Source organism: Elephantulus edwardii, unplaced genomic scaffold, assembly GCF_000299155.1.
Source record: "Elephantulus edwardii isolate Elephantulus edwardi_28Jun2011 unplaced genomic scaffold, EleEdw1.0 scaffold00052, whole genome shotgun sequence".
NCBI classification, from domain to species: domain Eukaryota; kingdom Metazoa; phylum Chordata; class Mammalia; order Macroscelidea; family Macroscelididae; genus Elephantulus; species Elephantulus edwardii.
Genome location: NW_006399802.1, coordinates 1,370,925 through 1,384,660, shown reverse-complemented (window position 1 = coordinate 1,384,660; position 13,736 = coordinate 1,370,925). Strand labels below are relative to the sequence as shown.

The following is a 13,736-nucleotide window of genomic DNA, read 5'->3' as shown; positions in this document are numbered from 1 at the left end:
CCTGTTTTGGTTTTTTTGGGAGGGGGTTTGGTATTACTGGATCACTTGTATTTTTTGATTGTTGTTGAACTGTTGAAGTTTTCTATATATTTCAGTGGTGAGACATTAACCAGATGTATTACTGCCGATGATATTTTTCCTGGTCTGCAGGTTCTCTTTTGTTAACATGTTTTTTAAAAATTCTTTTTATTATTAATTTCAATGAAAATTTACAGAGACTTTAGATTTCCATTCATTCATTGTTGTACTTTTCTCCCTGCCCACCCTTCCTCCCAGTACACTCCTCTCTTTGAAAAGTAAAAGAAAAATCCTTTCATTGTTTCACAATCCCTCCTCCCATGTCCATTCCACTATGCAGCCTTCCTTCTGAACTCCTGTCATAACAAAATAGCTAATCACATATCCCTTTCAAACAGTTTCCTCCCTCATCTGTTTCAGTGCAGTATACATTATTTATCCCCTTTCTCAGTCTCCCCCCAACCCCAATGTCAGTCCTGTTTTACAACAGTTGCACCATGCAGTATTTGTCCTTTTGTGACTGAGATATTCTTTTGTTAACATCTTTAGGCAAGCATTAAGTATTTTTTAATTTAACACTTGCTATTTATGTATTTTCAGTTGTGTTTTATGGTTTATTTATGTTATAATTTAGGTTCCGAGGTTTGCCCCTATGTCATCTCCCCAAAACTCTAGTTAACAGTTTTAACGTTCAGGTTTTTTAATCTATTTTTTAGTTAGTTTGGCATTTTTCTGCCAATGAATATCCAGTTTTGCCAGCACCATTTGTTAAGACTGTATTCTTCCTCACTGAGTGAACTTTGATGCTTTTTTTTTTTAAAATCAGCAGTCCATAAGAGAGATGAGTTTACTTCTGGACTTTCAATTCTATTCCACTGTTCATCATCTGTCATCAAACTAATACCTGAGTATTCAGATTACTGTACATCTAATTTTAAAGTCAGGAAGTGTAAGGCATCTTCCCCTCCTCTTCTTGTTCAATATTATTTTAGTCATTTGGGGCCAATTTCTTTCCATTGAAAAGCTGGAGATTAAATACAACTATGAGCTATCATCTCAGCCCCAGTAATAATAGCAAAATTCAACAGAGCAGAAAACAACAAATGCTGGCAAGGTTGTGGAGAGAATGGAACCTTTATTCACTGCTAGTGGGAGTTTAAAATGGTGCAACCACTACGAAAAGCTGAATGATACTTTCTCAAAATTTTGGAACTAGAAATATCATTTGGCTCAGCAATTCCACTGCTAGGAATAAACCCTAAGGAAATCAAATCCACCACCCAAACAGAAATATGCATACCCATGTTTATTGCTGCATTACTCACAATCACAGAGATGGAAGCAATCCAAGTGCCCATCAACAACTGAATGGATAAAAAACTATGGTATATTCATATAATGGAATACTATGCAATACTGAAAAGCAACAAGCTCCTAAAATATTACACAACATGGATGGCCCTGAAGGACATTATGCTGAGTGAAATATCTCAGTCACAAATAGACAAATACTGGATAACACCACTGTTATAAAACAGGACTGATACAGAAGGTTAGGGGGAAACCAGGAAAAGAAGGAACAGATAATGAACATGCACTGGAACAGATATTTAAACACTTTAAAGGGAATATATGATTATCCTCTCTCAGGTCCTCCCTTCCAAGATAACAAAGAAAAGGAGAAACAACGGTCCTGCCCAGAAGGGCTGCGGCCACATACAGCCTATTCACTACATAAACTGTGCCCGCTGCATGCCCAAAGACAAGGCAATTTAGAAGGTCATAGTTTGAAATACAGTAGAGGCAGCTGCCATTAGGGACATTTTTGAAGCGAGTGTCTTCTTAACATACATGCTTCCAAAGCTCTATGTGAAACTGCACTACTGTGTGAGCTGTATTGTTCACAGTTCTCATGAGACCCAGCAGGATAGAACACCTCCACCCAGATTTACACCTGCTGATGCTGCCTCATGACCTCCACCAAAGCCCATGTAAGGATGTGATTCCTTAAAAGCTGAAGAAAAAACTCATCTGAAAATAAAATGTAAATTATACTTTTTTTAAAAAAAAATATATGATCAGGCATTATATATATGACAGCAGTCCAGAATAAGAGGTGCATTGCAGAGTGGACTGGGTAGAGGTTAAGTAAGAAATTTGTGCAGATAAAAATAAACATTTTTTATAAACGAAATAAAAAATAAACTAGGGGAGTGGGGAATGAATGTAAATCCAACTTTTCTGTAAACTTTTGTTAAAATCACAATAAAAATTTTCAAAAAGAAGTTGAAAACTAATTTTTCCATTTTATTAAAAGAACGTTGTTGAGATCTGGACCAGGTTTGTATTATAGAGATACTTTGTGTAGTCTTGATTTTCACCATGTTAAATCTACTGTCCATAAGCATAGTATGTTTTTCTTTTTATATAGCTCTCTTTTGGTTTCTTATAGTACTGTTTTATAGTTTTCTCTTATATACCTTTTATGGCCCTGGGTAGGTTTATGCCTAGGTATTTTATCTTTTTATTAATCCAATGACTTTTGAGGTAAAAAGACAATATTGGGTAAAGAAGCAAGCAAGTGAAGGTAGGGGAAGAAAGATGCATATCACATGAAGATACCATTCCCCAGAGCTAACAGGGAGAGAAATTTTCCACTAGAACATCCATGCCAACCAATGATAACAGAGCCAGTGGCCTGAATTCAGACTATTGGCATCCTATACTGTGAGAAATAAATTTGTTTGTTATAGACATCCATATGTTGTATTTCTGTTACAGCATCAATAGATAAATAAGATCCTGGAAGAGAGAAAACGGTGAGACACCATCAAGCATACCAACTTAGGTATAACTGGAGTACTAGAAGGTGAGTACAGACAGGACAGAAAGATTATTTGTAATTAAGTTGTAATAGCAAGAGCTTCCCAAATTTGATGAAAACATCTCCAAATCCAAGATGATCAATGAATTTTTAGGAAGAAAAGAAAAAAAGATTATCAAAGGAAAGGCCAAGAAACAGAGTAGTGGTTCATGAGCTGAGAGTGATGCAGGGGTTGATTACAAAGATGCATGTAGGAATTTTGAGAGGTAGTGGGGATAAAAGAACTACTCAATATCTTGAATTTGGTTGGTTATGCTTACCCAACACTACATATGCATTATAAATATACAATGAAAATAGGGTGAATTTAACTACATGTAAATTATATTTACTTTTAAAATTCGGTAGGAAGCAATAAAGTGCTCTGAAATGAAATCTCAGCTTTCTTCATCTTAGAAATAATTGACTTCTCTTTCAATCATGTTTCAACATGCCGTCATTAATGTTTTCAATAGTTTAGGACTTTTCTTAATTTACAAGCACAAATTTAATTTCATGTTTTACATGAAACGATTCTACATGTTTTAATTGAGATTGTATATCCTACTTTGAATAGCAATCAAAATAGCCAACCTGTGGTGTTTGCGGAGTAGCCACACCTCTTGATGAATTAGCGTCACACCACTCATAGTCTACATATCCATCCACATCATTTTCATCACTTGTGGTCACATCTTCTAGACTTAGATTCTTTGACTGTTCAATCAAAATACAGAAGAATTTAGAAACAATAGCATGGTTCAAGTTTTAAAACATTATTTACATTCCAGACACAAAGTAAAGCCTTGAAAGGAGAAAAGAATGTTAGTATATTCAAGAGTTCACCATTTGATACAGAGAACAGTAAATGAAGAAAAAAAAACTTAAGTACCAATTATTAGCTAGGAGAATCCCTAACTCTCAATGTCTTGGAACAATTTTATGTTATTTCATATACTACTTAGCTTATCATTACCACCACAGGGAGAATACCCAGTAAACAAGGTAAGCACCGGCTTACTTACTAATCTATAATTCAATTACTAATCTGCTGCTTAAAGCAAGAATTATAAACTGAAATGTGTAAGTAAACAAAAACAAGCCTGTGCTTACCTTGCTTACTGGGTACTCTTTCCCTATTGTGTTGCTCTTTGCCATCAAATCAGAATTGACCCATAGATGACTCTCAAGCAGGTATTTAGAGGCAATAAACCAGACAGCAGGAGAATGTCCATCCTTCTCCCACAGAGCAGCTGATGGATTCAAATCACATGCTTCTGGGATTACAGTGCAGCGTCTTATCACTATACCACCAGAAATCCCTATAGTTGTTGTTATGTACTATCCAGTCAGAACTGACCCATAGCTGAACCCCCACCAGGTTTACAGAGACAGTTAGTGGGAGGAGAATGTCCCATCTTTCTCCCACGGAGCAACTAGTGGATTTGAACTGGACTGCAGTGCACCTTCTTGCCACTAGGCCACCAGAGCTTGCTAGACTTGAAAGAGGCTTTGATTCTATAGAAATATTCTGTAGGGCTGGGTGACAGGTGGACGTCAATCATACCAAGAAAGAGAATTTTTGATGGGAAAAATACGGAATTGTTCATTAAGATTAATAAGTAAACACAAGTTTTTAGCTTGTCAAATGACAAAAATATAGCAAAACTGTATCTTTGTAAAGTTATTTTAATTGTTGTTGTTGTTGTTGTTATGTGCTGTCGAATTGTTTGTGACTCATAGCGACCCTATGTACAACAGCCCTAAACCCTGCTCTATCCTGTGCCAATCGCACTACCTCTGACACACCCATTCTGATTACCCCAGTCACTGAATCAAACCACCTCATAGAGGGTCTTCCCCTCCTGCACTGTCCCTCCACCCTCCCAAGCATAATGTCCCTCTCCAAGGACCTGTCCCTCCTTACAACATGTCCAAAGTATGTCAGACGAAGCCCCAGAATCCTTGCCTCCAAGGAGTAGCCTGGTTTAACCCTCTCCAGGATGAATCTGTTTGTTTTCCTGGCAGTCCATTGTATATTCAATACTTTTCTCCAGCACCACAGCTCAAAGGCATCAATTCTCCTTCTATCCTCCCTAGTCATTGTTCAACTCTCTGATGCATAACAAATGATTGCAAAGACCATGGCCTTTATTAGACACACCTGAGTCTCCAGAGACACACCGTTGCTCTTGAGTACTTTAGAGAGGTCCCTAAGAGCAGACTTTCCCATCACAATATGTTTTCTGATTTCCTGGCTGCTGGTGCCAAGAGTGTTGACCATGGAGCCAAGCAAACTGAAGCTGTGAACAATCTCAATCTCTTCACCATCCATGCTGATGCTGACAATTGGTCCAGTGGTGAGAATCTTTATCTTCTTGACACTGATCCTCAGTCCATACTGAAGGCTGCAGTCCTTGACCCTCTACAGCAAGTGCATGAGGTCTTTCTCAGTTTCAGCAAGCAGGGTTGTGTCATCTGCATAAAGCAGATTGTTAATAGATCTTCCACCAATCCTGACGCCACACGTCTCATAGAGCCCAGCCTCTCAGATAATCTGCTCTGCATACAGGTTGAAAAGATATGGAGATAGGACACATCCCTAGCGTACACCCTTCCCAATTTTGAACCATGCAGTGTTACCCTGCTCTGTTCTAATGGCTGCCTCTTGGTCCAAGTATAGGTTTCGCATTAGCACGATTAAATGTTCTGGGATTCCCATTCTTCTCAGAGTAAGCCACAGTTTGTTATGATCCACACAGTCAAACGCCTTTGCATAATCAATGAAACACAGATATACATTCTTCTGGTATTCCCTGCTTTCAATTACAGAATTAAAATTCACATCAACGGAAAAAAATAAACTGTTGTTGTTGATTGTAGTCAAGTGTGACTCATAACAACTCTATGAACAAAAGATCTAATGTCTTTCCGTAACTGCTTAGGAAATGGATGCCACTCACGGCGACCCAAGTTACTTCATACTGTATCTTGACAAAGAGTGATATACAAAGCGGAAGAGTGTTCTCCAGATATAACACCACTAGTTTCACTTAGCAGGGTTGAAGTGTCGTCAAGTCGAATATGACTGAGTGTTAAGTTTTGCACAAAAGACCTTAACTCTGTTCTATAACTAACATCATTGCTGGACAGAACTGTGTTCTATAACTACCATCGTTTCTGTACATTTCTAGAATTTAGAGAGTTTCCAGAAGCTTCTAGTTTAGTAAGTGGAAGCCACTCCTGCTTCCCAGCATAAATCAATCTGGAAGCTCATAGAAATAGGCTCTTGCAAGCAGGAAATTTGGCATCTTGTGCTAACACTGCTATGGTAATTTAATTCATTTCCCCTCTATTCTTTCTATTTTCCCTCTAAAATCAGAGCATATACTAGATACACCCTAAGCTCTAAAACTGTGGGATACAATTGCATTTTTTAAATATCTCACTCTTTCCACTTTCCTCAATATCTTACTAACCTGACCAGGCATTTTACTTCAATGTCTTACGTTTTATCCTTCCCTGTCCAGTTCCAGACACTGTCCTTATTCAAAGACAAATTCTGTTACATTTGGCTATTCAGAGGCAATATGGTCTCTGCCACTGATCTTTCTACCCACTCAACCAGAGACAACAGAGTTCCCATAGCTGCTAATTACTATCAATTAGATATGGCTTTGTGGAGTACTAAATTGAGAATTATATGTAAGCTAAATCTAGATTCAGTGATTTATAAATGATGGCTATCATTTGGAGCATAATAGCATACACACACAGAACCTTTCACAAAACAATTCTATACACTCCTGGATTTTCAAAACTGGTCATGTCTCCTCCCTCTTGCTCAAAATCTTGAATGGTTCCCCATGGCATTGTGGTGCTGGCAAAGAATATTGAATATACTATGAACTTGCAGGAGAATAAACAATTCTGTCTTAGAGAAAGTACAAACAGGTGCTCCTCAGAGATAAGGATGGTGAAACTCCATCTCAAATACTCTGGGCATACAGTCAGGAGTCAGTCCTTGGAAAAAGCATTCTGGGAAAAGTGGAAGGTCAGCTAAAGAGATGAAGACCCTCAATGTTTGACTTAGTGACTGCATCCACCTCCGGCTTGAGCATGGTGGAGATTGTGAGGATGGTACATGATAGATTCAGATCTGTGTACAGGATCAATATGAGCTGTATTTAACTCAAGTACACCTAACAACAACAACATCAAGATCTCTAAAATAGCACATCATAGTTCTCTATAATCTAGCTCTCATGAACCTTTCTAATTCCTTCTTTTTTCTCCCTATCTGAACTCTTCGTTCTAATCAAACAAGTTTAGCTATTAGCAACAGAATATATCAAGCGTATTTAGCTCTCTGAACTTTTGCCAATTCCATTTCTTTTGCTCTGAATTCTATATTCTTTTCCTCCTATTTTCCTAAACTTAACTCTAAGTAATTTAGAAGATAAATGGTAATCACTTCCATTCTCTAAAGCGCCTATAGGATGTCTTCACTCACTCATCTCATACCCACTCCCTATTCTGAGGCAGTACTATTATTTTATGAATGTTCTACCTCAATTTGATTCTTAGAGAACAGACACAAGACCTTATTCAGATATGCTTCCCATTAGTTTAGTGTAGGACTTGAAAATCATGGTGATGTGAAGAATGATAAGGCCTTCTTTGACTGTTATATCGAGTCATATTATTGTTTCACTAAATGTGGCATCAATTGATTGAAAGTTAAGGAATACATTCTTTCTTATAAATAATACCCCAGAGATAAAAAACAATTCCATTGATAGATAAAATAATACAAAGAGACTAGCTGTTTTGATTCAATGATTGCCCAAAGATTGCATAAAGATCAGGAAAAAAACCTCAAATTTTATATCTACTTTATTATTAAAATTACTTTCTGAGATAAAAGGCTACTCAATAATATAAATTCCCAAGTAATTAAATTATTAAGTAAATACTCATTCTTGTAGTAAATTGAAGATTAATAGCAAGTACCTTTCCAGATCTTTACACTTAGACACTTAAAAATTATATAAACTCAGTGGTTGGAATCAGGCCCACTCCAGATAAAAAATGCAATGACTAAGGAAAATGTCTCAGAAGGCTCCATCTCTTATGTATTATAAATTAGGCATTAAGCTGAAGTGGTTATTCTAAGTATAAAGATGTGTAATACCTTTCTGCAATTATCTTGGTCAGAAGTATAATTCATGCTTTTGTGTCCTCTGGAGCCCAAAGGTGTTACTTGAGTCTGATAGTTTAAAGGGATTGGCGATATGAACAAGATGGGTGAAAAATAGATTTATGGTGCCCATAGGCAGAAGAACAGACTAGAAAATTATCTTAAGAAACACATTATCTCATATTGGACATGTTGTTAAACAATGACCATTTCCACACATATTTCTAGTTCTCAATTTGTCAAATGATCAACTAGGGAAAAAAGAAGGGTCCCGGAGGTAGGTTAGGTCTGGCAGGGGACATAAGACCCATTATTCCCACAGTATGTAAGAAAACACTGTCACAAAGAGAGAACGAAATTAAGTGTTGGGAAATTCTGGTGGCCTACTAGGTTCGGAGTTGCAATGCTAACCCAAAAGCAGGTGGTTCAAATCTGCCAGGTGTTCTGAGGGAGAACGATGAGCAATCGTCTCCCATATGGTATATACTCTCTGAAAATCTGCTGGAGGGTCCACTGTTCTGACTCAACAATGATGAGTAGGCAAGGAAGCAAAATAAAATCTTAAAGAAATTTGGAGTGGGGTAAATGCGGCTTAATAAGAGACTATGTCATATGTTATTTTAACACATTTTTTACATAGCTGAGACCTAAAAACAAAACAAAAATTTATTAAAAAATTAAAAAATCACAACAAACCAATTACCTCAACCAATCATTTGTGCTATTTTGGATTGCAAAATGATACCAATTATCTCCACTGCGGATAACAAAGATATACAAAACATTTAAATTACAACCTGAACTACTCTGAAAGATTATATTACTTAATTCCAAACCATCTGGCAAGCATTTGGAAGGCTAATTTTAAACCATGGGAGATACAAAGAACTACATAGAAGACACAAACTAAAATAAGCAGGTAGGAAAGGCATGGAGCTTCAAAATATGAAGAACTTCTCCAAATGCTCATGACAAAGAAAAGAGAGAAAAATAAATTGGTAGCAATTAACAATCATGGAAAGAAATTGAGTTCCATGAGTTGTAGGTACTGTTGAAAACAAAAAAACGCTAAGTCTTTAGCATAAATGATTATCAAAATATCCATTAAAATATTTCACATCAGCTAAAATATGTCCTTTAGTCACAGAGATTATCCCTCGCAATTTTAAAACTTATTATCTTAATTATTCTGTTTCCTTTTAAAAGTACTTACAGGTACATAAATTATATAAGCACAATAAAAGAAAAGCCTGGAAAGACAGAACAAAATACTGATCATATCTATAGGGTAAAATTTCTTTTCCTTTTACCCTGTGGTTTAAAACTTTTCTACAACGATTAAGAATTACTTTGGAAAAGAAAAAGGAAAAAGGGTGTGGTTCTTCCCTCTCCTCCAAGAGCTTCAAACCAATCTATTTCAAAAGAGTCCGTTTTATAGCCAGTAAAAGGAAACTGAAATAGAACAACATTTAAAAAAATTGAGAGATGCAGAACAGTCAGATGAGTAATGTCAAATGATGATTAATGGTCAAAGTCCTGAAATGAGAGACTAAGGAGAAGCATAAGAGTCCTTCCCCGAGCTTAATGAAAGAGACTGGATTATTTCCAGGACTGTAGAGAACAGCACACATTCTAAGTAGCAAAGTCACCCACATCTCTAAGTAGGGTATCACTGTTTCCAACCCTGCTGATCAAGAGATTTAGCAGCAATGCAAGGTCCTGCTTTTTTTTTTATTTTGTGTGTATCTGTATACTGTCAAATCAGATCTGACTGGTACAGGAGGAGACTGTCCCTCCTTCTCCAGCAGAGCATTTGGTGGATTCAAACTGCGCACCTCTGGGATTGCAGTGCAGCTTCTTGCCACAAGGCCATCAGAGCTCCCTAAGATCCTCCCTTTTTTAAGGATACTTTCTAGCAGCACCTTGACCCATAATTTTATTTGTTTTAGTTATCATTCCAGGTGCTCACATTTTTAAATTTCTGGCTCAGTTTTGTTTTTGCCAGCCATGACTGAACCAGAAAGAACAAGTTCAAAGCGCTGGAATTTTAAAAATGCGATGGAAATGTGTGGTATTTCCCATTTACCCCATATGAAATGCTAAATCATAAAATATTTTACCTCTGGCTCCCTCAATCAATAAAACTAATTTCCCCAGTAATGAATACACTCCTAAACAGGGAAATCACATAGTAAGATCAGCAGAGATTCACACAAAAGGTTTTAACTTTTACCTCCAAGTCTCTGGATGGAGTAGCACTGGCTTGTCCATATGACAAAGGAAGCCTTAAGCGAACTGGCCTTCCCCGACCCTTCTTGGCTAGAAGCAGAAGATAGGTAGCCGTCAAGTGATCACATTTCCACTGGAAGAAAAAAGTATTGTAGTTTTTTTGTTTTTGGCTTTAAAGTAAGCTGTTTAGAAGACTAAGGAGTTTTTTGTTAAATAATTCTTATTTTTCTAAATAGTTGTGTTGTTGTTAAGTGCCGCTGAGCCATAGACAACTCATAGCAACCCTATGAACAAAAGACCTGCAAACTTGTATGACTTTCATCATTTCTCCACATTCATAGAGTTTCCAGAGGCAAGTCATTTCAGAAGTGGCTGTCACTTCTGCTTCCAAGCTTGTTTTAATCAGGAAGCTCCACCAAACACTGTCCACCATGGGTAACCATTATCACATCTGACATCAGTGTCACAGTGTTTAGCATCACAGTCACCATGAATAGTCACCTCTGTACAGCAAATGGACAGACCAGTGCTATATCACTTAGAAGAATGTCTGACCAAAAACAATTTTGAAGTATCTACTATTTGTTATTTTAATCTAATACATTTCATCCAGCCTCCACATTCATCTTTTTTTTTTTTCATTTCTCAGAAACTACCACTTTTAAATTCTTTCAGCTATTTCTTCTGTTATTAACTCTACCTTTCTTGTCTCTATAGCTTCAATTTATTTTCTTCCTAGTTTCAGATACTATTCAAAAGAGTTCCCAGTATGGAAAACAAGAGAAAAACAATTGATGCCTTTGAACTGTACTGTTGGAGAAGAATGCTGAATATCCTTCCCATGGACTGCCAAAAGAATAAACAGGTATGTCTTGGAGAAGGTGCAGTCAGAGTGCTCCTTTGAGGAAAAGTTGATGAAACATAGTCTCAAATACTTTGGGTGAGTTGCTAGGAGAGGTTATTCCATGACAGACATTATACTTGGGAAGGTAGAGGGATGGCAAAGGAGAGGAAGACCCTCTCCGCTGTGTCAGGTGGGCTGACACTGTGACTGCAGCAATGGGCTTGAGAGTATTGGAGATTGTGAGGATGGCACAGACAGGACAGGGTTAATATCTGTTGCTCACAAGGTTGCAATGAGTCGTACTCAACTTGATAGCACCTAACAAAAACAATAATATCCTCACTTTTCCACACACATTTCCTACCTGCATCCTCTCACTATTTTAAAATAACTTTCACTTAAGTTATTATTCATTATTTACATTCTACAACTACACAAATAACATCTACAACTAGGCACAAGTAATATTTAACTGTGAATCAAAACATGTATGAGTAAATGAACTAAATTTTTTTTAAAAAAAAAAGCACAAAATATTTAACTGGTACCAACCTATCAGAACAGAAGCTAACAGGTGAGTAGGTTCTAAGGGATTTCTAATCATGCCAATTATTAATCCTTTATGCTGAAGGAAAGTGCTAAAGAACATGATAGGGTAGAGATTTGGAGTAATTGGTTTTCAACAATTGGTACACAAAATTCTAACATTTTAGCATCCAGTATGGCCATACTGATTGAATAGTATTAGCCCAGCAACTAACCCTACACAGAGAACTACCCAGGCAATATTACTTTGTTTTTCCTGAGTTTAAAAAAAAAATCACTGTATTTCTTACTAATTCACCTCCACACTCCAAGGCTCTCCTCTTCTTCTCAATACGTCACACACATCAGCTCAACTGTTTCCTCCCTTCCTTGTTGATATTCCACCTGGATGTCTCCAGAAGAACAGTCTGCTCCTCCCGGGCTTGTTAGGGAGCTCCAGTGGGCCTACTCCACAGGGAGCTCCACTGCTAACTCAGACGCGGTATCTCTGTGGCAGTTCAAACCTACCAGCAGCTCTGAGGGAGAAAGATGGGCACTGCCCTCCCATGAGATGAACAGCCTCAGAAACCCAATGGAGGGTCAGAAATACGTCACTTCTGACTCAAGATATGAGTTGGATCTAGGCTTCTTTCACAGCCTGATCCTCAATTACCAATCTACGAATTCCCTTCACTTCTACCCTACATTATCTCCCCAGTTTTCTAGATACTAGGGATTCCTTTTTCTTGGTTTACACCCTAGTTTTGAAAGAGGAAATGCATCAGGAACTTGCTGAGGGTTGGTGTGTGAGGTGTAAATGTAGAATCACGCATCTGAAAACTGGTTGCATTTCATACATCTGAAAACGGGCTGCATTTTATCATCAAATCTGATACAAGTTTGGCAAACTATAGATTCTATATTGGCAATAATGTCACATTTTTAAGGCATCAGCAAATGATCTTAACATCTTTCTGATTCTCAAGCCTTTGTGCTTGATCTTTTGGTTTGTCCCAAAAAGCTTTCTGGATTTTTTTTTTTCTCAAATTCCACTAGAACAGGTCCTGGTATGGATCTATTTTTCATCCATTGTGAGAAGATCTACTTAAACTTTCTCATTCTTAGAAACTCTTCTTCAGTTCTGGTATATTTCTTCTTGAAGTATTTGATGATTTCTTCCTCCTATATTCTCAGTTCTATTTTTTCTAAATTTCTATTATTCATGTTAGACCTTTCAAACTGATCTTGTTATTTCCTTTTTTCTTCTCTTTTTTTTTGTTTTTGGATTTTATTGAGATTTTACTGAAAGTTTAAACTTGGATTTCCATTCATTCACTGTTGCACATTTTCCTCCCTGCACCCCCTCTTTCCCGCAGTTTGCTTTTTTTTTTTTTAGGAAAAAAGTTCTTTCATTGTTGTACAGTCCCCGCTCCCCAGACCACTTTACTATGCAGCTCTTATTTTGGACTCTTGTCATACCAATAATAACTAATCATATATTCCTTTTATACAATTCTCTCCCTTGTCTGTTTCAATGGCATATACACTATTTATGCCCTCTGCTCTTAGTTTCCCCCTAAGCTCCCTGTAATCCTGTTTTATAACAGTGGCATTATACAGTATTTGTCTTTTTTGTAACTGAGATATTTCACTCAGCGTTATGTCCTCCATGGTCACTCATTTTGTATTTCATGCATTCTTTGTTTTTCAGTGCTGCATAATTTTCCATTGTGTGAATACACCACAACTTCGCTATCCATTCGTTTGCTGATGGGCACTTGCATTGTTTCTCCTTCTCATCTATTTTTACCACGTCATCATCTTTAGATTCCTTTACAAAATTCCACATAATATTATTTTCGTTTGAGCATTTGACTTGAGCTTTTCACTTCTGCTGACTTATTTAAATTTTCAAGAGCTCTCTGCAATGTTCCTTTTCCATCATCTCGTTCCTATTTCAAGAATGAAAGCACTTCTATTATCTTCAAGATTCTTTTTTTTAAAATTTTTTTAAAATAATTTTAATTAACATTTACAGAGATTTTGTATTTCCATTC

General features: G+C 37.0%; 1 protein-coding gene across 1 annotated transcript in view; it reads right to left on the bottom strand.

The window, feature by feature from the left end:
- The window catches only part of MELK (maternal embryonic leucine zipper kinase), an 89,947-nt gene that overhangs the window by 26,114 nt on the left and 50,097 nt on the right, over positions 1 to 13,736 (bottom strand). The window contains exons 10-11 of the mRNA XM_006886955.1: positions 10,315 to 10,443; positions 3,476 to 3,598 (exon numbers count right to left, since the gene is read on the bottom strand). Coding sequence (XP_006887017.1) covers positions 3,476 to 3,598; positions 10,315 to 10,443 — 252 coding nt within the window. The remainder of the gene's footprint in view (positions 1 to 3,475; positions 3,599 to 10,314; positions 10,444 to 13,736) is intronic.